Below are 27,065 nucleotides of genomic sequence, written 5' to 3' on the forward strand. Positions count from 1 at the left end.
CCGTAACCAATCATATGCTGCCACGTGTCCTGCTATAGGAGAGAGAAAAGGGCACGTCCGCCTTTGGTTTTGTGAGGAAATCCTTTGTTAATCCTTATCGGCGCTCCCCGACGGTTTTTAACCTAAGTTGCACTGAAATGGATATGGGAACGGATACAGATACGGGGTTTGAAATGGATACAACAAATTTTCAAAAAATCTGGATACGATATGGCAAGGAAACAACATATATATATATATATATATATATATATAGATATATATATATATATATATTACCATTCATCTTTTAGAATCTAGAATCTATATCTAAAAATACATAATCATCGTCATGAATTCAACATAAACAAATCATCATCATCAATTCAGCATAAACATTGTCATCATCATTAGTGATTATTATAACATTCAACATATTATCATCATCATTAGTAATGTAATCAGAAATTCTACAACCTTTGTGCTTTTGGGTCGAACTCCTTCAAAGAACGTGTCATGCATGGATGATGATATCTATCTTTCTTGCATGGAAATTAAAAGGCCCATGGGATCATTGGGATATTCTGTCAAGACCTATTTGAACATTTCAATCTTCTCAATGTCAGCTTGGTCTTTTGACTATATGTAGGCAAAAGATTGGCTAGAGAAGATTTGTTATATTGGAGGGATTTATGAAATCAAGAGCAAAATCATTGACAATTAACAAACCTTAACCAAACTGAAAATTAATCGCTCAAATAAATCTCTTTACGAAGACATTCATCAAACCCTTTTGTTTGCATTTTTGAACATCTATCTTTTTCTTAGTAAGAATCCTTGACAAATATATGGAGTGTCGTTGTTTCTAAAGATTTAGAAGAGACGTTATGAGATTGTGTTTATAGTGAGTTTATTTGCAAATCTGATTTCTTCATTTTTATTATTTATTTATGGCTATACAAATTTTCATGCTTTTTAACATTTTAAGGGTGGATTCCGATCACGATTTTCGTGGATCCGTTTCTGGATTTCCGGAAATGGATCCAAAAAAATTTAAAACCCTTGGAAATGTATCCAATTCCAAATCTGAAGTTTCCGATTTTTTGAAACAGTACAAAAACGTTTTTACAGCATTTCGGACAAGGATCGTATCCATTTCCGTATCGGAAACGGGGATCCGCGTTTCTAGCAAATTCTTCAAGCGTTTCCGGTAACTTAGTTTTTAACACTATCAGAACTTTTCCCATATCACAACTTTTTAAAGGTTCACACGTTCAAGAGTTCCAATGTTGCGATATTGCGATGCGTCGCTCTCCTCCGAGCTCTGATACTGCAATCGCCGATATGCCTGATGTCGCTGGACCTTCGATGCCAGGTCCTCTAATATGTGATCGCCGATGTGCCAGGAGCTCCGATATGCGATCTCCGATATTCTTGGACCTTTGACATGCGATCTCCGATATTTCTGATATGCCTTCACAAGGCTTCAATCCTTGAAACTTCAGAAACCATACCTTTTGATCCAGAAATCCATTTTTGGACTTCCACATATCATTGGAAATCTTGTCCAGAGAACTTTCCAATGGAGAGGGTCCAATTTAGGCTTTGAGACCTTTTAAGGCTTGGAAGATGACTGCAAACTTCTCTGCTCATTTACTCTTTAGACAACTGAAAACACATTTTGCAATAAGTGACAACACATATGATCATGGCAGATGGGTGAGGGACCACATGGTTGGCTTAGGTGGCGGAGAAATGGCACAATGAGCTAGCTGCTGGTTGCTGGTTGAGATTCATCTTGGAGAAAAAAATTTGTCCTAGGGATATCACCCATAAAATGGTGGGTAACACTGCCAACACTACATCTGCACTGCAACTCCCTCTTATTTGTTGCCGCTACAATTGCAACATATGAAATTGAAAATTTGTCCCTACTACTGGAATGGGTTCTCCACCATACCCATCTGTTCTCTGAAATAGATGAACTTAGCTCTCCCTAGAGCTTTTGTGAGTATGTTTGCAACCTGCTCTTCTGTGGGAACATACTGTAGCTGGACCGCCCCACGTTGTACACAATCTCTGATGAAATGACACTGTATATCTATGTGTTTCGACCTGTCATGAAACACTAGATTCTTAGAGAGCTTTATGCAACCTTGATTATCACAGTATACAATGTTTGCCTCCATCCTCTATTTGAACAAGCTCACTAGCAACTTCCGAAACCATGTATCTTCGCACGTAGTTGTGCTTGCTGCCATATACTGTGCTTCTGCAAAGCTCAGTGCTACTGACTTCTGCTTCTTGCTGCACACATAAATTTTTCTTGATCCAACACTAAAGCAGTACCTAGAGGTACTTTTTTTGTCCACTGAACTGCTTGCCCAATCTGCATTTGTAAATCCGCATAATCTGACATCATCTCCTCGGGTATATCTCAACCCATACTCAACTATGCCACGCACATACCTCAGAATGTGCCTCGCTGTTGCCCAATGTACCCTCTTCGACTCTACCATGAACTGACTAAGGGTGTTGATTGCGAAGCAAATATATGGTCTTGTATTGACTAGATACATGAGAGATCTAATAAGCATTATCCACGAGAGATTTAAACTCTCTGAAACGATTAAAGACCTCATCTTTGGTCTTCAAGAAGTAGATCCAGGTTTTCCTAGAATGGTCATCAATAAAGCTGACTAAATATTTGGCGCCGCTGAGAGCTCTAGTGGGCATCGGGATGCAAATATCTGAATGTATGAGTCCTAACATGCCAGCAGCTCCGTTGTCACTTCTTGGAAATGCTACCTTAGCATACTTCCCAAGTACACATCGTTGCACACATCATCGTGATCCGTGCCAATTTCTGGAACCCCTGTTACTATTTCTTTAAGCATCCTGAGTGCTCCATGGTGTAGATGTCCCATTCTCCTATGCCATAACTCATTCAACTCCTTCCCATTGCTAATGTCACTGCCTATTAGTGCCATGGGAGAATCAATTTGTAACTGGTACAATCTGTTACTTCGAACTCCAATCTGTTCAATTTCTTAACAAGATATTTAACCATAAAAATACTGAAAATAAACACAAATGCAGTCTCAACCATCTACAGATCATCAACTGAAAGAAATAGACAAACACACAAGGGACACCGTTATTTTTGGACAATCGTCCCCGAAAAAACCCAACTTGGGAAAACCGGTTTATCAGTTCTGAGGGTTTTATTATTAAGAAGCTTTTCTTGAGTACAACTGGGTGCCAGATTGGCTCACCTGACAGAGAAATCAATCTAGCAGTAATACCTCTCTTCAGAAGCAGATATTCAACAAGTTTGCTCCACGAAAATCTCTCCAACGCCTCTCTGAGGCTCAACGTGATCCCTCCTGGATTCTGCGTCAGCCTAGAACACTCTGCGTCATCTTGGAACCCTTTGCGTCAGCCTTTTGATGCTCTGCACTGGCTCTCTGGCCCTTTGCGTCACTCACACAGGCCCTGGTAGCCTTTGCGCAATCCTTCTGGCCCTCTCCGTGGCTCCTGCTGGCTTTGCATAGCTTTCTTTGCCTCTACGCTGGTCCTCTAAGTTCTAACACTATCTTTGCCTCTCTGCTATGCACTCACTTCCCCTTGCTGCAACTTTGATCACTGGTTCGATTTCTCTCAGCAAACCCCGCTCCAGAAAATCGAACTGACTGATCAATCTTGGTGTATTTCCAACTGACCCTCAAGCCTCCTCTTATACTTTTTTTGTTGAGTCTTCAACGGCTGAGATTAAATCTTTAATCAACAGCTAAGATTAGATTTGGCTTGATCCATGTCATTTAGAACCTTCTCACCCAGTTTTATATTAATACCCATTAATATTTTAATTTTCCTAAGTTTAGACTTAGGAACTCCATTAAAAATATTAATTATTTTAATATCTCTCTAACTGGGTGGAATTTCCCCAAACCTTTTTTGGGCCTTGGATATCTCATGTGCCTTAGCCTCTTCACCAATTTTCATGGCTAGAGCACATCCGATGCTACCCCAAATCAACACTCCCTCTTAGCGAGGGATGTGCTCTAGTAATGCTCCACAATTGAACATCACCTTGATCATCCAACACCAGTACCTATGCTGATGTTTGGTCTGCTGCCCAACATCCTCTGCATTGCTGCCTCCTGTTTCGTTGCCCATGGCTCAACCACTGGCACTGCTACATCTGTACCGTAGCTCCCTCTGCATCTGTGCTGCTGTTGGTCCTTTCTCCCAACACTGCATCTGCACTGCAACCCTCTCTCATCATGCTGTGTCGTGCTGCCTATAGTACTACCATTGTTATCGCTGCACTACAACTCAGTTACTGAGACGTTGGTAACTGATCTACCAACCACTGACATCCTTGTCATGCTAGAAGTCCTCCTGATGCTGAATCTCCCTTTGTTGTTATCTTATTCTCCCTGTGCTGCCTTTGCGCTGCTACAACAACTATGTGCCTCTCACACTGCTGCAAGCACCTTTATGCCTTTCTGCACTACTGCAACCACCTCTGTGCCTCTCGCACTTCTGCAACCCCCACTGCGCTGCTACAGATCCCTGCACTCTAGCACTGTTCTGCCGGTCCATCTGCATCTTGCTTCTACTGACATCCATCATCCTGCTACTGTCTCTTAGGGTTCCACGAAAATCTCTCCAATGCCTCTCTGAGGATCAACGTCAGCCCTCCTGGCCTCTTCGTTAGCATGGAACCCTCTTCGTCAGCCTTCTGACACTCTGCGCTGGGATCCTGGAATTCTAGATGACAAAGTTGGATGCTCCGTCCAACCTGTCTTGATCCCTTAGTCCATTCATTACCATCTCTACTCTTCTCTTCGACTCCCTCTGAGTCTTTACTTCCCTCTTGGAAGTTCTCTCTTAGACTCCCTCTGAGACTCCATTTCCCTCCTAGAAATCCTCCTGCCAACTGTCGAACCGCTCCTCTTCAATTCCTTTGCTCCTGCAATATAATCTGGATTTCTTGGCTAGAAATCCGCCTAGGTAGTGACTCCCTCTACCTTGGTTCTGTCCCGTTAGGTACTGTTCTGCTTCGACAGCGACAACACCCCACCTGCTTCATAATCCACAATTTGCCCACAGCTCCCTAGGCCCTAGTAGTTGAAGAAATTCAACCTGTTGGCTCTGCGCAATCCTGGCAATGGTTGAATCGCTCCTTTGGCCCACTGCATCACTCTTACTTGGCTGAGCAGGGTGACGTGGCTCTTCGTGAGCCTCTTCAGCCTCTCACTGCTTCTGCGCTGACCCTTTATCTGGCTCGAAATGATGATGCTGGCCCTCTACGTCACTCTTTCTCTACCGCTTTCTGCGTACGAATAGCTTTTGTCTCTCGGGACAACTATCTCTGTTGCAAATTCTCTGATTTAAGTTGGTGCCTTCAGCTCTCCTGTGATCTGCAATCCTCTAATACCATGTTGGAATTTCTGAGTCTAACCCTTTAGAAATTCTTCCTGCACTATCTGGTTTATTTCACCTACTTGTTCAATTTCTTAACAAGTTATTTAACCATATAAATACTGAAAATAAACACAAATGTAGTCTCAACCATCTACAGATCATCAATTGAAAGAAATTGACAAACACACAAGGGACACCGTTATTTTTGGACAATTGTCCCTGGAAAAACCCAACTTGGGAAAACCGGTGCAACAGTTCTAAGGGTTTTATTATCAAGCAATTTTTCTTGAGTACAACTGGGTGCCAAATTGGCTCACCCAACAGAGAATCAATTTGGTAGTCATACCTCTCTTCGAAAGCAGATATTCAGCAAGTTTGCTCCACGAAAATCTCTCCAACGCTTCTCTGAGGCTCAATGTTAGCCCTCCTGGCCTCTTTGTCAACGTGGAACCCTCTTCGTCAGCCTTCTGACGCTCTGCGCTGGCTCTCTGGTCCTCTGCGTCACTCACACAGGCCCTGGTAGCCTCTGTGCAATCCTTTTGGCCCTTTGCGTGGCTCCTGTTGGCTCTGCATAGCCTTCTCTACCTCTGCGCTGATCTTTCGGCACTATCTCTGCCTCTTTGCTATGCACTCACTGCCCCTCGCTGCAACTCTGATCACTGGTTCGATTTCTCTCAGCAAACCCCGTTCTAGAAAATTGAACTGACTGATCAATCTTGGTGTATTTCCAACTGACCCTCAAGCCTCCTCTTATACTTTTTTTTGTTGAGTCTTCAACGGCCAAGATTAAATCTCTAATCAACGGATAAGATTAGATTTGGCTTGATCCATGTCATTTAGAACCTTCTCACCCAGTTTTATATTAATACCCATTAATATTTTAATTTTCCTAAGTTTAGACTTAGGAACTCCATTAAAAATATTAATTATTTTAATATCTCTCTAACTGGGTGGAATTTCCCCAAACTATTTCTGGGTCTTGGAGATCTCATGTGCTTTAGCCTCTTCACCAATTTTCATGGCTAGAGCACATCCGATGCCACCCCAAATCAACACAATCTGTCTAACCTTTTTCCAACTCGGGTGTTTGACATACACTTTCTTCCCTACGAAGTGAATATCATACCCCTTATCTTGTAACTGGGATACTGAAATCAGGTTCATACCCAATCTTGGCACATGCAATACATCTGTAGCGCTGGTGCTTGCTCCTGACTCCCTCTGAAAATCTATGGTACCTCTCCCTACTGGAGTACATTTCGTTATGTTTCCCATAGTAATCTGGAAGTCCATCTGCTCCTCCTTGTAGCTAGAGAAATATTCTCTAACCCCTGTCATGTGAGTTGATGCTCCACTGTCTATATACCAGACACCTTGTGAAGTTGATCTTGATAAGCAAGAAAATTCGTCCTCCAACCTGGAAGACAAATCTGAAGTCTCTTGAATGTTACTTTTGTCCATGGTTATGTTGAAGAATTTATAGTGTGTTATTCCTCTTTTCCACCCCGATATTGGCTCTACTCTAGCGAATTGTTGCAAAAACCCTTTGCATCCAGCTAGAGATCTGCTCAATGAGAAAATTTGAGTTTCTCCCTCTGCCTCTGGAATCATTCTCTCTAGAAGGATTGAATTTTTCTGTCCCTCTCTCAGAAAAATTAGTCTTCCTCAAGCAATTTGGCGTCTTGGCAAAAGACTACACTCTCCCTTGGGAATTTCGGCCTGCTGTCCGCACTGAGCAACAAAATTCCTTATTTTCGCTTATGCACTATGCGGTTGATCAACTATGCTCTGATACCATGCGAATTTTTAATCTATTGCAACAACTGGAAATTATTCTTCTAACTGAAAACTTAATTATGCAGTTTACTTTCTACGACAAACAATGAATAAAATCACATCTGCAATTTTCACCATAAAAAATATTGCGGAAAATAAAATACTGAAAACTAAGAAATTCTAGCACACACACAAGAATTTTGACACAGTTATTTTTGGACAATCTTCCCCGGAAAAACCCAATGTGGGAAATTTGGTGCGACAAATGAGGGTTTTATTATTATTCTTCAACAACAGTTATGAGTACAATAATTTAGATGCCCAACTGAAAATCGAACTGCCTGGGCAACTGAGTATCTGCACTAGTGTATTCTCCATCACCACATCGATCCCTTCTTATATCTTCCTGTTGGGACTCCAACAACCAAGATTAAATCTTAATCAATGGCTTAGATCATTTTTGGATCGATCCGTGTGAGTTTCTAGATGATTCTCACCTTATCTCAATTAATATTGATTAATTAACCATATTCCCTAAGTTTAGACTTAGGAAATATTTAAAAAACGGTTAATAATCTAATTGAGACACTTCTAGGTGGAATTTCCAGAAATAATTTATGGGTTTTGGAGATCTCATGTATTCTAGCCTCTCCACCAAATTTCGTTGTTAGAGCACATCTGATGCTACAAAAACTAACAAGAATTGGACTGCGTAGCTCTGTGCTGGGAATCTTCTCGCTGGAACTGCACCTGCATACTGCAACTGGGCAACTCACACTGCTTGTGTTACTACAACTAGTTCTGCAATTGTCTCCCGAGTACTGACTGCAACTAGCTTTGCAAATGTCTAATGACAAATTGCGTCTGTCGACACTGAACTTGCTATTATGATATTGTGAGCTCCTATAGCAAAGGTGATGGTCCTGCTGCAACAATTTGATTGATTTCCCTGTTGCTACTGTGTTGGACCCTGCCCATTCAGCATGCTGGAGTTCCATACTCCTCCTGGATCTGGTGCCCCACTATCTCCTTTCAAGCCTAGTCCCTGGCTGAGACCCTTCCTTTCTTGCAACTCGCACGAGACAACTCGTACCTCCTCCGGCACCTGACTCTGATAACTAGAAGTTGATCTACTGCTCAAATCTGCATTTTGGCTAACTCGCATAGCCTCTTCTGACAATCTTGTACGACCATCTCTGGAACGCTGCGAAAACTATGAAACTCAAACATCTAAACATAAATTTCCTCTCTTTCTTGCGGCCCTACTTCTGCTACTCACACTCCCTTCTGGAATGCGTAGTCCTGCCTGCTGGTTTAGCCTCTGCAACTAGAAATTTTGGATTTCTAAAGCTACAAACCCTCTGAGAGAAATCTCCTTCTATGTGTGCACTTTCTTTTCCACCCGACATAGATTCTGCTCTAGCAAACTGCTGCAAAACATTTTGTTCCAAGACAAGAAATCTGCCTAGCGAAAATCTGAGCTACTACTGCTCCCTTTGCCTGTTGGAATCGCTCAATTTGGCAAGCTGAATTTTTCTGCAACCCTACACTGAAAAATCAAACTGCCCAACAATTCGTACTGCCTAGCTTAGGCTCTGTGTAGCCTGCAAAAATTTGTCGTGCTGCTCCCTCTGAACTACGAATTTTTGTCTCCACTTTTGAGCTTCTCCGTCTAATAAATCTCGCTCTGATACCATGTGAAAATTTCAACTCTATTGCAACAACCCGAAATTATTCTTCTAATTGTAAATTAATTAACAGTTTATTTTCCCACACAAACAACAAATAATTCACAATTACAATTTTCACCAAATTAAAATATTGCAAAAGATAAACTGGAAAATGAGAAAATTCTGGCACACACAAAAATATAACATTGTTATTTTTGGACAAATGTCTCCGGAAAAACCCAATGTGGGAAAATCAGTGCAGCAGATGAGGGTTTTATTATTATTCTGCAGTAACAGAAATTCCGAGTACAATCTATGGATGCCCAACTGGAAATCCAATCTGAGAGAAATATTGGCAAAAATATTCTAGATAAATTTTATCACTTCTGCAAATCCACTGCGAATTCTTGTAACTACAAATTCCTATAATTGTGAATTCCTGTAATTGCGAATTCCTGCAATTATGCGCGAATTCCTGCAATTACGCGCGAATTCCTGCTATTACACACGAATTTCTGCGATCATGTGCAAATTTCTGCAGTCATGTGAATTCTTGCAGTGTGGCCCCTTTTCTACAGAAATATTCGACCTCCTCTCTCCTGACTCTTCTGAAACTAGAAACTCCTCCGGAAATCGGTTACTTTGCCCCTCTGACACCTGCTACTCGATCATTGGCTCAATCTCATTGCTGAATCACTTGCTACTAGAAAATCGATCCGCCTTGATCACCGAGTATCTGCAACTGGTGTGTTCTCCATCTACCCATCGACCTCCTCTTATAATCTCCAGTTGGGACTCCAACAACCAAGATTAAAACATAATCGATGACTGAGATCATTTCTAGATCGATCTGTGTGAGTTTCTAGATGATTCACACCTTTCTCAATTAATTTTGATTAATTAACCCCTTTTCCTAAGTTTAGACTTAGGAAATATTTAAAAATAGGCTAATAATCTAATTGAGACACTTCTAGGTGGAATTTCTAGAAACAATTTATGGGTTATGGAGAACTCTTGTGTTTTAGCCTCTCCACAAGTTTCAAGACTAGAACACCTCCGATGCTACAAAAACTAACAAACTTCACTTCCCAGAGTCTATAACCAATATGGTCCACTCCAAGTGTTAAAGAACTCTATAATGCAGTGCAGAACTAACAATATGGTCCACTTATAGAGCATCCAACCAACACAAGGCCCACTCCTCCAAGTGTTAAAGAACTCCCTAATAGAGGTTACTGCACTATAGTAGACAAGTTATCCAAGTCATCAGGGACACATGACAAAGGGATATGCATGTCTCTTTAGGTCTTACAACAAGATGCCCTTTACATGTTATGTACATAGATACAAGTACATTACATACTCCATCCCATGGAGACATTAGGTACATAATTCTTCAAGGACCAATACATTAAATCAAAGCATGACATATAGACTTGCTAACACATACAATGTGTGACTCACATTACAATATGGTCTTGAATATGTTATATTCCAAACAACTCACACAATTTTACCTTATTTTTCCACCATCTTCTGATTTTCATTGCTGCAACAAGCAATTTTCTCTGCTGTTATAACGCTTTCATAGGAACTGTCACCTGCTTCTCTTGGACCAAGCTCCAAAGAACTCACAATCTTGGGTCCTCCCCTAAGAGAGTTAGGCCTAGTCCTGCTTTGATAGCATGTTTGAATGGGAGAGTAGACACTTATTACACACGTGTTGAACACTCCATTAAAGAATGTAATAGTATGAATATAAATACATGAAAGTTGTCTTAAAATAGATCAGCTATTTGAGACACATAATCACTAAGTTGAGAGAATATCTCAGCCATATACTAGTCTAGGAAGCTAATTAGTTGGAGAATATATCTCAAACCAATTAGATCTAACCACGTCCTGGAAACTAGTAGTAGACTCTCTACGTAGAGATGAACTCTACCTAATCATGACCAATAATAAAAGCAACCACATGATCACACTTAAAACAAGTAGGAGTTACATACTCTAACATAGGTTTCACATCCCACAACTTTTGAGGTCATTTTGATGCATCAAATATATGAAACTTTTCCACTATTAAGACTCATGTGTCCCCAAGTAATGGAAACGGGAAATTGGAAATAATGGGAATCAGAATTATAGAAACGGGTATGACAAGTATCCAAGAGTATTGAAAACTTTGGGGTAGTCTACGTAGACAACCGCATGAAACTGGGAAACACTGGAAAATGGTTTGTTCAAGCAAAATCTTCTTTAAAAACCTTCTTATGGTGCTCTTCTTTTTGCTGTTCTGCTACTCTTTTTTGAAAAATCAGAGCACAAGAGGGTTTCTTTTTATTTCCAATGACTTTTATTTTACATGTTAGTACTAGAGGGCACTTTTAGGGTTAGTGTAGAGACATTTTACTCCAGTTTTAGAGCTTTAGTAAAAAAACATGCTAAAAAATGCTGGCAATTTCATGAAATGATCGGGCAATTGCCACAGATGTTTTTGGAAACAGCTGAGCAAATTCTAACTATCACTTGGCACTGCTTAGTTTCCAAAACAGGTTTTAGTGACTGGAAAGTTTCAAAATCTGGAGAAGGGTTTCCAGGTGGCTGGAAAAGGTTGCATAATTCATTGCTGGAAACACAAGCACAACATAGAGAGAGTAATGGTCATAATTGTACTGAACGGTGCTTTCTATAGCCTGGTGTGAGGGAGATGTGTAGTGTAATGTAACACTGACATGGCAAAGGTTAGTGATTAAAAAAAAATAAAAATTACGAACAATAAAATATAAAAATAATAACATTAACGTAGGCTTCGTATCTTCATAATAAGCAAACAAATATTTATTATAAAATAATAACATGAACAAAAGTGAAATAATACCAGTAGAAATCAATTTTTCTTTTGTAACTAGGCTGAGTCTAGGCCATGGCCAGCCCGTTTATTGGATGGAAGAACGATTTACCCATAGTGGTATGCTATCGCCAGGATTATGTGAAGCTTGCGAGTTTGGACACCCCTTAGGATAGTTAAATTTTGTATCTATAAAGCTTTGACACTCTAAAAAATGTTTGCACTTCTAACGATTCGGTTCCTCTTCACACTTGATAGCTCTAGGATTAAGATGGATCTACATTGTTAGTATTAGCATGGATGCATGTCCACTAGAGTAGCAATGTGTTTGTGATAACCAAGTCAGGCATTGTTCGCATAGTGGAAGTTCACCACATCAATGGGAAAGGCTATATCTGATCTGAGTGCCTAGGTGGGCTCAGGGGACAAGCAAGTATTCCATGGAATTCCTTGGTTATGTTGTGTGGATTAGGGTAACAATTATTCAAGTAGATCAAAATATAGTGCTAGATCGAAACAAAACATTCAATAGATGATGTAGACACTGATTCATCAAAGATTATCAATGTATAATGCAATGCTGTATATGGACGAATATGTGGAGCATATTACCAAAAATCTGGCAAATGACTATCATAGTGTTCTTTAAGAAAGAGCGACTATTTTCTCAGTTCTTTCTTGAAGTGATGGATCCATGTTTTGCAGGGCTTGGGTAACAATTCCGGTGACTATCAGCAGTTGTCGTCTTCTTTGGAAGCAAGAGGTGTCAGTTCTGTTGTTGCCAAAGTTTCTCGACCTGATTGGTTGCGAAATGCAGCTGGTCTATTAGATGGAAATTACTGGAAAGGAACACTTTGCCCAAGACCAGTCCTTGACTGGTATGCACTTCACATTTCCCTCTGTATTTTTTGTACTCTATCTTATTGTCTCCTACCTTCTGTCGTTTCTATCTTCTTGAGAATTATTGAAGTCAACATTTATAATCCTGGGTTGTACTTGTAGTAGTTGACCAGTATATATCTGATTGCAAATTATTCTTGATTCAAAGGTATCTTGAAAGAATTGAAAAGGCAGTTTCTGAAGCAAGTCTTCTAGCGAATGGTAAGTCTACAAATCTTCTGAAATTATCATTTTCAACGAATAAATTCAGAGGCATGATTTCTACTTTAAAGAAATGCTTAATGAGGGCCAACAATAAATTCCTTTCTGCAATAGAGAAGTTAAACATTAAGTACCTTTCCCAAGAATAATTTCTAGGGAGTTTGTACAACAAGCAACCTGTCCTAGGGATAAATGCTCAATGGAAAATATGCCTTTACTCCCGAGTCCTAATATAAAACAGTGAGCATATGGGAATGCCTGGAAAAGCACTACATCATTTATAAGACATTATACATGCACAACGACTATTTCCCTATAGAGAAGGGATCCTTTGTAGGAAAAAGAGCACCACCCTCCCCAGTCAGGTACAATACTTACGTCCTGTGTGCTTCTAATAGGAAATTCAACTAATCCCCACAGTCCTAATATGAAATACGGATACCTAATATGTGCAACCATTTATGTGCTTAATAAAATATGCTTATAACTTATCACATTTGTTCTCCCAACATTAAACCTCTCCATAAGAAATATCCAATGGGAATTGATAGAAATAGCAATTTATGAGGAAAACTTTCTGATTAGGAAAACTTCCGTAAGAAAACAAATAGCATTGTGTATCCTAAATGTGCTGAATAATAGTCTGCAATCACAGTAAAGAAAGGACATTTATGTAGGAAAAGTAGGTCAACATAAGTGCATATGTATGCCACAGAACAACACTGGACATGGCTGACTTCAATCCACTTTAGTACAGGTTACATGAAGTGGCTTAATTGAGCATATTTGAGGACCATGATATTGATAATTGAGCAAATAATTACCCTAACTTTGACGTACATGGTCACATGACTCTCCATTATTGCATACTTCTTTGTCTTGAGAACGAGGGATGAGAATGAGCCACAATTATCGGACCTGTTGCTGCAAAATCTAGTAGGCCTTGGAGAAGGGTACCCTACAAGGTTATCACTAGACTAAGTGACAATAATGGGGTGATGGTCCATTGTCACCACAGCCAAAACCCCCTGCTCTTTATGGATTTTCACCAATGGGAGGAGTCCCGGTATGTATATAAGTCACCTAATAGGTATTCTAAGCTTAAAGGTGCAAGGTGACAAAGAGGCCTCCAAGGGAAAGACACAATTTAGGCACAAGGCTCCAAGAGGAGGCAATTCACTTTCCTTGAAAGAGGCCAAATTAGGGCAACACAAGACCTAGGGTTTGATTGATAGGTTGAGAGTTGGAATGACCAAAGGTCTAGGTGCAAAGAAAGGGTTTCCCACAATGTATTCCAACAAGGTTAAGGCACATGAAACCCTCAAGAAGCCCCCAAGTTGAAGTTATAACCAAACTAGGGCAAACAACTAGGGAAAGGGAAATTATGGATGAAAATGGAATGAATGCCCACCAAAGGGGAATGATTTTGTGGCAACCACTCAACCCTCGATGTTTAGACTTTCCAAGACCCAAAATTCCCTCTCCTTGTCAATTCGCTCTAAGCCCTAATTGGCTGGTTGGTTTTAAGAGGTTCGAATTTGGTAAAAGAGAGACAGTATAAAATTTGTGGGTAAAATTGACTTGATCACCAACAGAGGATGGATGGTGCCTTGTCCTAAGGTTGATGGAGTCTATGGATTCTTTAGGTTGGCTAAAACTTGTAGGAGTAAGGATATTTTGATATCCTGGCATAAAAAGCCTAACTATTACCTTTGTGAGGGATCAAAATTCACCTCAGAGAGCTTGTAAAATAACTGAGCGGATTTCCATTCACACATATCATACAATGAGTAATGCATGCAATAATATGAGCTACCTACCATAAAATTGATATTCAATAAAATTAGGGCACAATATTTAACCTAGATCACCAATTTATTCCACACATTAGACATTAAATAATTTTTTTTCCAATATTAAGGCATTTGCAAGTGTATAATTCTGAAGAATCATTAAATTTAGTGCAAAGTGGCAGAATTCTCTGGGTGTAGGAGGTGTGTCTAAGAGGCTAAGGAACATGAGATCTCCAAAACCCAGAAAAGGTTTCATGAGAAAAGCCTTAGAAACACCTCAATTAGATTAATTAGCCTATAATTAAATATTTCCTAAGTCTAACTTAGGAAAAGTGGTTAATTAAATTAGATTAATTGAGGGAGGTCAATTTTTCTCTAGAGACTTCCAGAAAAGTTAATTGACGGAGTCAAGATGATCATAGCCATTGATTGAGATGTGATCATGGCTGTTGGTTGCCCAACAGAATATTATAAGAATAGGGTTGATGGGGTTGAAGAAAAATACAGTTGAGACACAAAGTTGAGCAGTTTGACTACCTAGTTGCAGTGATTCAACAAGGGCGTAGTTGAAGCTAGGGAGAGAGTTAGTAGCAGGGTTTCAATAGAGATTTGGGAGCAGGATTCCGGAGGAGATTTCCTTAGTATTTCCAGTGTTCGAGTGACAGGAAGAGGAGGTCAAAATTATCTGTAGAAGAAGGTCGATTTAGCAGTGCGAGTTAGCTAGTATGAGTTGTAGGAGAGACTGTGTTTCAGTTACCAATTGTTGGAACTTGGATCTATTTCTCGGAGGCAAAGTGTGGGTCTCGTAGCTGTTGGAGGCAGTTTTACTTGTAGGGAGGTTTTCCCAAGGGCTGTACAAATTTCCTGGGACTAGTAGTGTGAATAGCCAGAGGAAGTGCGAATTGGTTGGGAGAGGCCAGATCAAGTGGCAGAGGGAAACAATGAGTCTCCATTTTTTTTGGCTATGGAGATTAGTATTTTCCAGAGTTTTGGCATTCTACAACAACTAGTTGTAATTCTCAAATTGCTGAATAATAATAATAAAACCCTCATCTTCTGCATTGGTTTTTCCTTCGGCGTTTTTCTAGGGACATTTATCCAAAAATAATGGTGTTAAGATTATTTTGTATGTGTGCATATTTCTCAGTTCCAGTATTTTACTTTCCGCAACATTTTTATTTGTGAAGGCTGCAGTTGTGAGTTATTTGTTATTTGTCGAAAATAAATTTACATGAGACAAATAAACTGCATAAGTTAGGAGAATAATATCAAGTAGTTGCAATCATGGAAATTTCACTTGGTATCAGAGCAAATCAGATCAGAGAGGCTCTAGAGTGAGATTTGTGCAGTTTAGAGGGAGATTTGAAGCATTGAAAACCAGATCTGTGCAGGCCAACCAGGCAGTGCAAATTGTAGAGACAACAATTTGATTTCCAGTCCAGGGAAGTTATTTAGAAGAAAGTGTGAGTTGTCTCAGTGAGAACAATAGGCAGTGAGGTAGCCAAAAATGGTTTCCAGAGGCATATCAAATTTCGCAGAGCTAATCTAGCGTAGAGGGTTTGCTACAGTAGATTAGCGCAGGGTAAGGAAGCGATAATACACAAGAGTTTCACAACCCAGTTTATTCATTTCTCCAATATTCTCAAAGTTAGAGAAGGTGGAATTCATTCTGCATAGAAAGGGTCGAAGCAAGCAGTACAAATAGCCAGTTTTCCCAGTTTGCAAGTGTGGAATAGTAATTCCATTTCCAGTAGTTGGAAGGTCTTTCGGAGGAGGTGCGAGTAGCTTCATAGGACAGAGGGAGGTAGTATATTCGCTAGAATGAGTTTTCGGAAGAATTTCTCAGTTGCCAGTGTGAGTTGAAGGATCTAGTGCGAGTTGCAAGTAGCGGGTGCGAGTTTGTAGAAGGAGGTCGAGTTGTTTTTTGCAGAGGAAACTAAGTGTTTCCAAAGTGATTTGCTAGTTGGGGGAGTGAGGTAATTTTCTCCAGTTATTTGAGTTCGCAAATTTTCTGGGGATGGTTGCAGTAGGATTGAGAGATCAGGGCAGGTTGGATGGAGCCTCCAAATTTGGTATCTGGAAGGCGAGGTTGTTTTTACTATTGGACGAGCATGGTATGGAGTTTTCTATAGCAGTAATAGTTGTACCAAAAGATCCCATCCAATTTCATGAATACAGGAGGGATAATGCCAGGGCTAAGAGGATGATCCTCGACGAAGTACAAGATCATATTGTTCCACACATCACAAAAAAGGGGACAGCGAAGGAGATGTGGGATGCCAAAGTCAAGATGTACCAGGATCCTTCAGAGAACCGGAAGATGATTCTCAAGATGTTGACGGTGATGGACCCGCCAACATGTCAGGGGATCTCCCCGGTAATAAGTCCCAATTAGACCTCAAACTGTTTGGTGTAGGAGTCCCAGCAGTGGGTCGTACGGTAATGCCTTGACTGCGATTTCGCACAGAGGCAAGTAAGATAACTCTGTTGGTAGCAAGGGTGTGACAACTACAATAAGACAAGGAAGGTGCATGATCGGTTCTAACACACGGAGAGTTGGGTGAGTGCGCCCCTTGGAAACCTGTAATAGTACACAGCTTGGAAGGGAACACACGAGCGAAGATGCATCACAAGCTGGAAAGCAAGTTAGCGAGCAATCCAAAGTGATGGTTAAACCAACAACACATTTCAGAAAGACTCATACATACTTACACAAAATAGTCCGTACATGCATGCGTAAGCAAACAAATACATATATCATTTAGAGTAAACCAGATAGCATAGAATACAATACAACATATGCATGAAACATGCTGGTTCTATTATATTAAGAAGTGTAAGTTCTAGTCATACAATACATCCATTTCCAACCACTAGTTCCGATAGTGGAACGTTACAGCCACAACCGCCTGCTCCTCCAAAGAGATGTACTAACTCTGCGTAGTGGAGAAGCCAAGGCTCGTTACAATACTGTCCAAGCTTTCTCTAAGATAATCCTATCGAAGCGTGGCTGACCAAAAGCCTTTCCAATGAGTTATGAGGTTCTATTTATAGCAAAGGGTGGGGTGACCCTTGACATTCCCCTTTGTGACAATTCATCTACCCTCATGACTCTTCATCTACTATATGACTGTTACATCCAACTACCGACACTTGAACTTCCACTTGACAAGACGTTACATTACAATGCACATGTGCCCATGTGAGACAAAATGGCTTGAGCAAGCCATGCAAGGCATCACTGGCACCCGGTTCGTTGTGGTGAGACCAACTCTTTGACATGCTTGTGATGGTCAAGGTGGTGAGGCGATGCCAAGCTTGGTCATTCGTGATGGTGTGCATGTGTTCCATGGTGACATCTTGCTGAAGCGAACTTTTGCCTTCGTTGCATTCGGGTGCATTGGTATGGCTCCTCTGTCCAACTCGTCTGATAGCATGCGCATGGTCTTCTGGGTGCGGCTAAACTGGCAACACAATGATGCATAGTGTCCGTGCTGATCTTCAACTGTGTGCTGGTGGTCATGCACATCAACTTGTCGAAGTACATGTTCAACTCCAGTTGGACTTGATTCTTGTCTTCGCTTTGGTGAGTGTGCCAAATGGGTGGGATCACATGCTTATGCACAATGACATGCATACTGCTACATTCCCTTGCATGCGATCGACAACACTGCTCACCTTACCTGCTCCGTGCCAGCTGTTGGGATGGATCTATAACTAGTACGGGCACAGTTTCTTCCATGAGTGCATGTTGCGCCCCCTGCTGTACCTGTCCCGCTGCAACTCATTCTCTCATCTATGCAGCTCATGTTCTTCCTTGAGTTGCTGCTTGAGCACATGCAACTCCTTCTCTATTCCATTCTCTGCCTTCACATGACCTTCATGTTGTGCTGTCACCTCATAGCCTAAGTCTCCAAAGTTGCTTTCACCATAAGTAGATCTGCTTGAGCTTGCAACTTTGTTCCACCTCTGTGTTGTCAACAACCTTCCTCTTGTGTTTGTTGCATCTGGTATGCTGCCTTCAGCTGTTGTTCATGGTGTTGCTTGCTGTGATGTTGCTGCTGTCATATCTTAATGTCCTTTTCTACGAACAACTTGATGTCTTCGTGGGTAGGCAAGTTCATAGACACTTGATTGACTGCATCCCCAAGTGTGCTCTGAATGGTGTCTTCGACTCTGCTCTCCTGGAAACCATTGTACCTGTGTTGCTGAGAGACAGATGAACACCTGTGATACTTGGAGACATGGCAACACTCATGGCAAGCAATCTGTCAGTCGAAAACCAAAATGAACTTGAGAACTGACTTGCAACATACTTGTGTGACTGATCATGAAGGTTGTGCAATTTCCGCCGGGAGGTTGGGACACTGACTGCCAAGACTGCGCAAGGCACAGTTTGGGCTGTCAGGGGCTGATTGGCTGCTGGAACTGCGCAATGCACAGTCCAGCTTGGCTACTGACTGCTGGAATTGCGCAATGCGCAATCTCAACCGGCAATGGTTGTAGGCTCGGTGACTGCATTGCACAATTTTTAGGGCCAGCAGTCACTGTCCCTCAGAATTGCGCAGTGAAAGACTGGAGGACAGTCACTAGGAAGAAATATACATTTCCTGAGAGGAAGACAAAGCCTTCCCTCTCAGGATTGCGCAATGTTGTCTTGGTGAGGCAAAGTCCGGGGCAAGGCTTCCTACCCTTGCTAACGGGCAACTGAAAGCGAATGTGAATGTGAATGCATGGTGATACTGAGTGTAAACCTAAGTGAATGATTGTGCATGCAAACGGTGAATGACAGATTTAGAAAACGGAACAACATGCATGTGGGTGAAGCGAGTCGCCGAATCGGCGACCGTTCGTGAAAAATTTTTCATGCATGCGACAGTAGTGAGATGTTGACAAAAACTGAAACGGTGCTAGTACAAGATAGTATGTATCAAAACGACAACAAGCGCTCACTAAAATCAAGCAGAAAACATTCATACGAAGCGAAACACAAAAAGCACCAGAAATGCAACACAAGACATGGAAGGCGGGCTTACCCCAAAACAACTGAGTTGAATGTGTCGATGACTCCTAGATGCGATGTGGGATGTCAGAGCTGCAAGGTTGATGTGAGGAATGAGCTCTGCAGCGTCCGGTTCATGAGTTTTGATAAAATTGAAGATGTGACGCGCATGCCACAAATCTAGGAAGAGCGACACTTGGTGGGAGGTTTCCGAAATGATCCTTGCATGCAACCTCCAGCTGCTAAAAGTAGATCCCTGAATCAAGGGATGCCTTTGCATGTTGCCTTGGGAGAAGCATCCCATGCATGCAAATCGATTTTGCTCGGTCCCGGAGGGAACCGGTCAACTCAACTGCACATGCAAGAGGCTGCTCAATTGCTGGGAGAAAATGCGCATTTCTGGATGGGAGCTGGGGTGACTGCCCATGAAATCTGCGCAATTTCTGGCCAGAGCAACTGGCTGCTGCCCAGGATTGCACAATTCCTTGACTGAGCAGCCTTGCTGGGAAGAATTGCACAATTTTCTGGATGAAGCTTGACTGGCAGAATTGCGCAATTTTGGAGTCCAACAAGCTTGTTATAGGTCTATTTGGGTACATCAATCCCATCATTCAGATCAGTACTTTTAGGATCATCAAACCCTAATTCAGTTGCAACATGTCGTAGACAAGTCATCACCTTGAATGCCATCATTCCTGAGAGTTTCTTGGCCTGAAGACATCTTGAAATGACTCCTTGAGGGACCAGCGCAACCTTGGTCAGGGGTAAGTGCGCTGCAGAGCACTTAGGCCCATTCAAGCCTACTCTGCAGAGCACCTAGGCCCACTTTGACCCACGCTGGGAGAGATTGAGCGAAATCTTCATAAGGTTTTGGGAATATTCTTCCATTCTAGACTATTCTAGAAGATTCCCACCTCTTATCCTCTCCTATGAGCTCGAAATTGGATAGGGAATGAATCAAATAACCTCATATCCTCTCATCCCTTCCTCCATGGAAACTAACTCCCAAATTGGAAAGCCATTCAATGGCCAATTTATGACAAAACCACCTCCATTTCCCTATAAGTCGAGCACTCATCATAGTGATCAAGGGCTGGACTTTGAGAATTTGTAAGGAGATACTGTTGGTGTGAGGTTTGAGATTGTAAGCAAGTATTGTTATGCTGCTGGAGTGTTGTGATTTTGGTGTGATGAAGGATGGAACTCAAGCTGGATGAGTGACATGGGATCAAACTTCTTGGTTGTAACTCTTCCTTCTACTTAATAAAGTTGTTTACACCTTTTCCCATATTCTTGTCTTTATGTATGATGATTATATGTGTAAATGCTTTTGATTCCATTTGCTTATAGTAGATAGATCTCTTGCTTTGATTGGTCTTTGTCCTCTGTTTATGATTGCAGGTACTTATCGAGCGGATTCAGTTCGAGAAGGAGCAACGAGAGCTATTCAAAGGAGACAAATGGAAGTGAAAGATAACAAGTAGGTCCCTTGTCTTATTTATCTTCTATAGAAAAAGGTTAAACTCTTTAAATCTGTTGTTCTAGGTGTAGCTACCCACCTAGGGAAATTGTATTTATTCGTAGATGCAAAATTCCACATAACAAGGCTGCCAGACAGAATTGCGCAATTTCTTGAGGGAGCTACTCAGCTTGCAGCTGGACCAAGTCCGGAAGAACAGCCTGTGAGGGGAATGCAACAAGCTCTGATGGACAGGCTATCATTCTGCAAGAAAAACACTGAAGCTTGAGTACTTAATGAAGCAAGACATGTTGCTATGAAAGGTAGGTAGGGAGGCTCCAAAACGAAACTAAGGCAAAATTTTGGAGGGTGGTTGTAGCCGCTACAACACTTGGTGACACACTGGTAGAACTCCATCTCTCTGAATGGACCTTGTTCGTTAAAAGCAAGTCTAACACCTCCGGAATTATTGTTTAGTTCTCAGTTCGTCTTGGTTTCACACTAGCTCGATTGTAAGATGTAGCATTTGCCAAGCCCTTGGTTGATTGACACACATTCCAAGCCAAGGAAACATAGTTGTTTCGATTGGGGTTGAGGGGTATATTGGTGCACAAGCAATATAATCGTCAGAGTCTTAGTTTTGTCTCTAGTGTTGTAGGCCTGGATAGTACTCCGACGGAGTCACATAGGAACACAAGCATGGCTCCATTGCCAGCGACCCTGGTCAGTACTCCGGCGGAGTTACTTGCATCACCTCTTTGCGCAGGAAGCCTTTCTCTTCTTTTGCCTTATTCATTTTTTTACTTTTCATTTTTTTAATTCTCATTTTTGCATAGCTATGCATAACACTTATTCATTTCAGAGGCGGAAGAGGGATTCCGACTTATTGAGAGCAGGAGAGGTTGTTCCAGCAGAGAAGTAGTTTATTATATCTCTGACATGCCTGTTAAGTTTTCCCCCTCACCTTACTCTACTTGACTGAGCTGACAAGGGTTAACCCAAAAACAATTGACTAGAGTAGGTGACACTAGTTAGCGCGCAAGCGTTGTGTTTTCACCAAGGTTCACTTCGAACAGTATGTATTTTCCATTGACGTATCATGGACTAAGAGTAACAAGTTCTTCATACAAAGGCAGGATGACAGATAACCAAGTAGTGATAGCTGTACAAGGCCTCTTGTACTTCACCCAGCTTGTTTCAAGAGTCATACATGGTTTCATGTGAAACTAACCTATGAAAGAAAAAGAGAACAAACAAACAACAAAGCAGAGAAAGAGCAGAAGCAAAAACAAAAGCAAAGCTAGTAAGAAAACAAGAAAGCAAGCAAGCAAACAAACAAACAAACAAAGCAAGTAAGCAAACAAGCATGCAAGCAAACCAATTGAAAGCAAACACTACTCCTACTCTTAGACTAACGGTGCATGGGCCTGATCACGTGAAGTGATATTTCCAATGCAGCTACCGGTGCATTGGTTGACCCATGTTAGTGAAGGCTTGGTCCGCGAGCAACCCAGTTGTGCGAACCAGAGAGCAAGAAAGATATAACAATATAGACAAACACATTTCGTGTTTCAAAGTGTCCATAGGACATAAGTGAGTGTAAGTACATGACAAGCAGTCCGTGGACTTATCATGGTGTTGTGCGACACTGCGTGCATCTGTGAAGTATATGCACATTCTTGACTGTGATATGCAAGCAAACGAAAGAAACAAAGACAACTTGCGTCGTGCACGTGTGCTTGCAATGTAAGCTTCCTCCAATGCACGAGTGATGGGATTGTGCAGTTTGAGTGGAGGAAGTATGATCTGTGTGTGGAATCGATCTTCAATGCATATAGAGGAGTGATGAGGAGCCTTGGGTGATTTAACAATTTCCTGATCGGAAGTGAAACTAACCCTAAGAGAGCGAGGGCCTGACATAACCATCAGCTCGGGCTGAAGTGCCTCGACAGTCTTGGGTGTTTCGACTTCATCGTTAGATAGATCATCATAAATCAATGGCTTCGAAAAATCAATTGTGATAGAAACATGATCATGATCGAATATGGGAGTAAATGGATCACGACAACCATGATAAAAAAATCAATGATTTCATCGACATCCTCATGATCTGATGAATCAAACAAAGGGGTAGATGAGAAGCGAACAAATTCATCCTCTGTGTTTCTGGAAAAGGAAGATGAAAGAAAAAGTGGATTTTCAAAGTATAACTCATCCTATTCGTTGTCAAATGATGGATTGACATCTGGTGTGTCCTGCAAGTGATGAACAATTGGTGCATCCGTGGATGAAGACACACATGTGAAATCATGGATGGTAGGTTCACCAAAAATGTCAGGAAAGAACAGAGGAGGCTTAGACGGAAGGGAGTCATCTTTCGTCGAGTGCTGGTGCTCAAGATCCCAGTCATACTCTTCATGAATGATAGCGCATGTTGGTTGTGCAACACCAACTCCGTCAGTGGCTTGTTCCTCGTTCACAACAAGTGTAGAGTTTGGAATGGAAGAACACAAGACAGTATCATCTGGAGGAACAACCGAGTGCAAAGACAGAGGTTGTGGAACAAAATGCATATGACAACTCGATGGACTCACAACCAAATCTGCGTGAAAATTAAGTGAAGTGATGTTGGGAGAATGTGATAGCTGAACAGATGGGAAGCATGATCTCCCGCATCACTCTGCAGTGGTGGAGTTGTTTGATGAGGGGATGGCAGACAGTCACTTGTGACAGTGACCGCATCCGTCTGAGATTGCGCAGCTCCATCACTGAAGAATGCTGAGTGAGGCTTGATTTCAAACTTCTTCTTGGGACGAGCAAATTTCTTAATGCAATACTTGAATCAGTCCCAAAGATAGAAAATTTTCATCTGGCTCTTCGGAGCTTGAAATTGCAAATCACGGAAGCGCTGCCAAAAATCCATAGTCGATTCATGCGGAGCCTTCCATTGTTGTAACAGTTTTTGGTCAAGATGGTCTAGATCAAAATGATAGAAAGTGTCTTCAATGAGATCACAGAAGTGCTCAAGTGAGTGCATGTTGTCAACCGGTAGGCTGCATAGCCACCAATGTGGAGATTCGCAAAGTGTGTATGGAAGTAGCAAGCTAGCCTGTTCGTCAGAACATACATGTTCCTCATGAAGCATGGAAAGAAAGTCATGTAAGAATTCAGGCCATGCCACTTTGCCTTCACCATCGTGTAAGTGGACAAGAGATCAAAGAACTCCTTCGTGATTCGAAAAACATCGCGGAGGGAGAAGTGTGCAAGAATCCATGATAGATGTGCAAAGGTTCAAAACAGGATGAGAGGACACAGCTTGTCATCGGGCCCTCCTTCTAGCGCCAAAAATGTTGACAATGCTGGACCCGCCAACATGTCAGAGTATCTCCCCGGTAAGAAGTCCCAATTAGACCTCAGACTATTTGGTGTAGGAGTCCCAGTAGTGGGTCGTACGGTAATGCCTTGACCGCGATTTCGCACAGAGGCAAGTAAGATAACTCTGTTGGTAGCAAGGGTGTGACAACTACAGTAAGATAAGGAAGGTGCATGATCAGTTCTAACACACGGAGAGTTGGGTGAGTGCGCCCCTTGGAAACCTGTAATAGCACGCGACTTGGAAGGGAACACATGAGTGAAGATGCATCACAAGATGGAAAGCAAGTTAGCGAGAAATCCAAAGTGATGGTTAAACCAACAACACATTTTAGAAAGATTCATACATACTTATACAGAATAGTCCATACATACATGCGTAAGCAAACAAATACATATATCATTTAGAGTAAACCAGATAGCATAGAATACAATACAACATATGCATGAAACGTGTTGGCTCTATTATATTAAGAAGTGTAAGTTCCATTCATACAATACATCCATGTCCAACCACTAGTTCTAATAGCAGAACATTACAACCACAACCGCCTGCTCCTCCAAAGAGATGTACTAGCTCTGCGCAGTGGAGAAGCCAAGGCTCGTTACAATACTGTCCAAGCTTTCTCTAAGATACTCCTATCGAAGCTTGGTTGACCAAAATCCTTTACAATGATTTATGAGGTTCTATTTATAGCAAAGTGTGGGGTGACCCTTGACATTCCCCTTTGTGACAGTTCATCTACTCTCATGACTCTTCATCTACTCTATGACTGTTACATCCAACTATCGACACTTGAACTTCCACTTGACAAGACGTTACATTACAATGCACATGTGTCCATGTAAGACAAAATGGCTTGAGCAAGCCATGCAAGACATCACTGACACTCGGTCCGTTGTGGGGAGACCAACACTTTGACATGCTTGTGATGGTCAAGGTGGTGAGCTGATGCCAAGCTTGGTCATCCGTGATGGTGTGCATGTGTTCCATGGTGACATCTTGCTGAAGCGAACTCTTGCCTCTGTTGCATTTGGGTGCATTGGTATGGCTCCTCCGTCCAACTCGTTCGATAGCATGCGCATGGTCTTCTGGGTGCAGCTGAACTGGCAACACACTGATGCATAATGTCCATGTTGATCTTCAAGTGTGTGTTGGTGGTCATGCGCATCAACTTGTTGAAGTACATGTTCAGCTCCAGTCGGATCTTGTCTTCACCTCGGTGAGTGTGCCGAATGGGTGGGATCGCATGCGTGCGCACAATGACATGTATGCTGCTACATTCCCTTGCATGCAATTGACAACATTGCTCGCTTTTTGCCTGCTCCGTGTCAGCTGCTGGGCTGCATCTATAACTTGTACAGGTGCAGTTTCATCCATGAGTGCATGTTGCGCCCCCTGCTGTACCTGTTCCTATTGCAACTCATTCTCTCGTTTGTGCAATGCCTCTTCTTCCTTGAGTCGCTGCTTGAGCACATGCAACTCCTTCTCTGTTATGTTCTCTGCCTTCACGTGACCTTCATGTCGTGCCGTCACCACATAGCCTGAGTCTCCAAAGTTGCTTTCACCACAAGTAGATCTGTTATGAAACCAGCTCAAGAAAAGATAGAAAAGATAGATCAACGCCTTAGAATTCAGCCTCTTCGAGGGGGCAACCTCCTTTACATTACATAAATGAACAATTCTTGGATGATTCAAATGACAAAACCTCCTTTCTATATATAGGAGTCTAAGGAGTCACAATATAATCCAGCCGACCTAACAATAATAATATAAAGCCACAAAAATAACATTAGAGGGATTCTATGGGCACATTAATAACAATATGGGGGCAATGGGGGCACAACAATATAAATAAGGGGTATAACTACAATAGTAATGGGGTAATCACTAGTATTATAGGGACCCAACATGCCCCTCTCCTTCAAAAAAGTGTTGTCCTCAACGCTTGAGTAGTTCTAGATATTTCTGCATAAAATTCTCATCCTCCCATGTGGAATCTTCAGCGGATAAGTTCTTCCACTTGATAAGGTACTCTGAAATTGATCGATTTCGTAGCTGTCGAGTTCTTGTTTCTATAACTGCTTCCGGTTCCAATATAATTTTTCCTTCCTCGTCAAGTTCTGGCAATATTGTTTGAACTGGGAGCTTGTCGCCTATAACCTTCTTTAAGCATGAAACATGGAAAACTGGGTGCAATCGAGAAGCTGCAGGAAGCTCCAATTTGTATGCCATAGTACCAATCTTTTGCAACACCTTGTACGGACCATAATACTTTGGTGATAATTTATTATCCTTCTTAGCTTGCTTGAGGGACATTTGCTTATATGGTTGTAGTCGTAGGAATACCCAATCACCTACATCAAAACTTCTTTCACTGCGATGTTGATTTGCATGTTGTTTCATTCTATTCTGTGCCAACACGAGGTTATCCTTTAAGAGTTGGAGGACTTGTTGTTGATGTTCGATGTGATGTTCCACTACCTGAACCTTAGAATTTTCTCTTAAATATGATGTGATGGATGGTGGTTGATACCCATAAAGTGCCATAAATGGGGTCATTTTTGTTGCTGTATGAAAGGAAGTGTTATACCACCATTCAGCCAGAGGCAACCATTTGACCCATTG

At 41.6% G+C, this 27,065-nt stretch overlaps 1 protein-coding gene across 1 annotated transcript in view; it reads left to right on the plus strand.

Annotated features, from left to right (window-relative positions):
- Positions 1-27,065, plus strand: part of LOC149255556 (alpha/beta-Hydrolases superfamily protein) — a 618,887-nt gene that overhangs the window by 148,334 nt on the left and 443,488 nt on the right. Inside the window, exons 3-4 of the mRNA XM_089455075.1 lie at positions 12,415-12,587; positions 12,758-12,810. Of these exons, the coding sequence (XP_089311201.1) occupies positions 12,415-12,587; positions 12,758-12,810 (226 nt within the window). The remainder of the gene's footprint in view (positions 1-12,414; positions 12,588-12,757; positions 12,811-27,065) is intronic.

The sequence above is a fragment of the Pinus tabuliformis genome, chromosome 7, assembly GCF_031772625.1.
Source record: "Pinus tabuliformis cultivar Carrire ecotype Pingquan chromosome 7, CPIR1, whole genome shotgun sequence".
Classification (NCBI taxonomy): Eukaryota; Viridiplantae; Streptophyta; class Pinopsida; order Pinales; family Pinaceae; genus Pinus; species Pinus tabuliformis.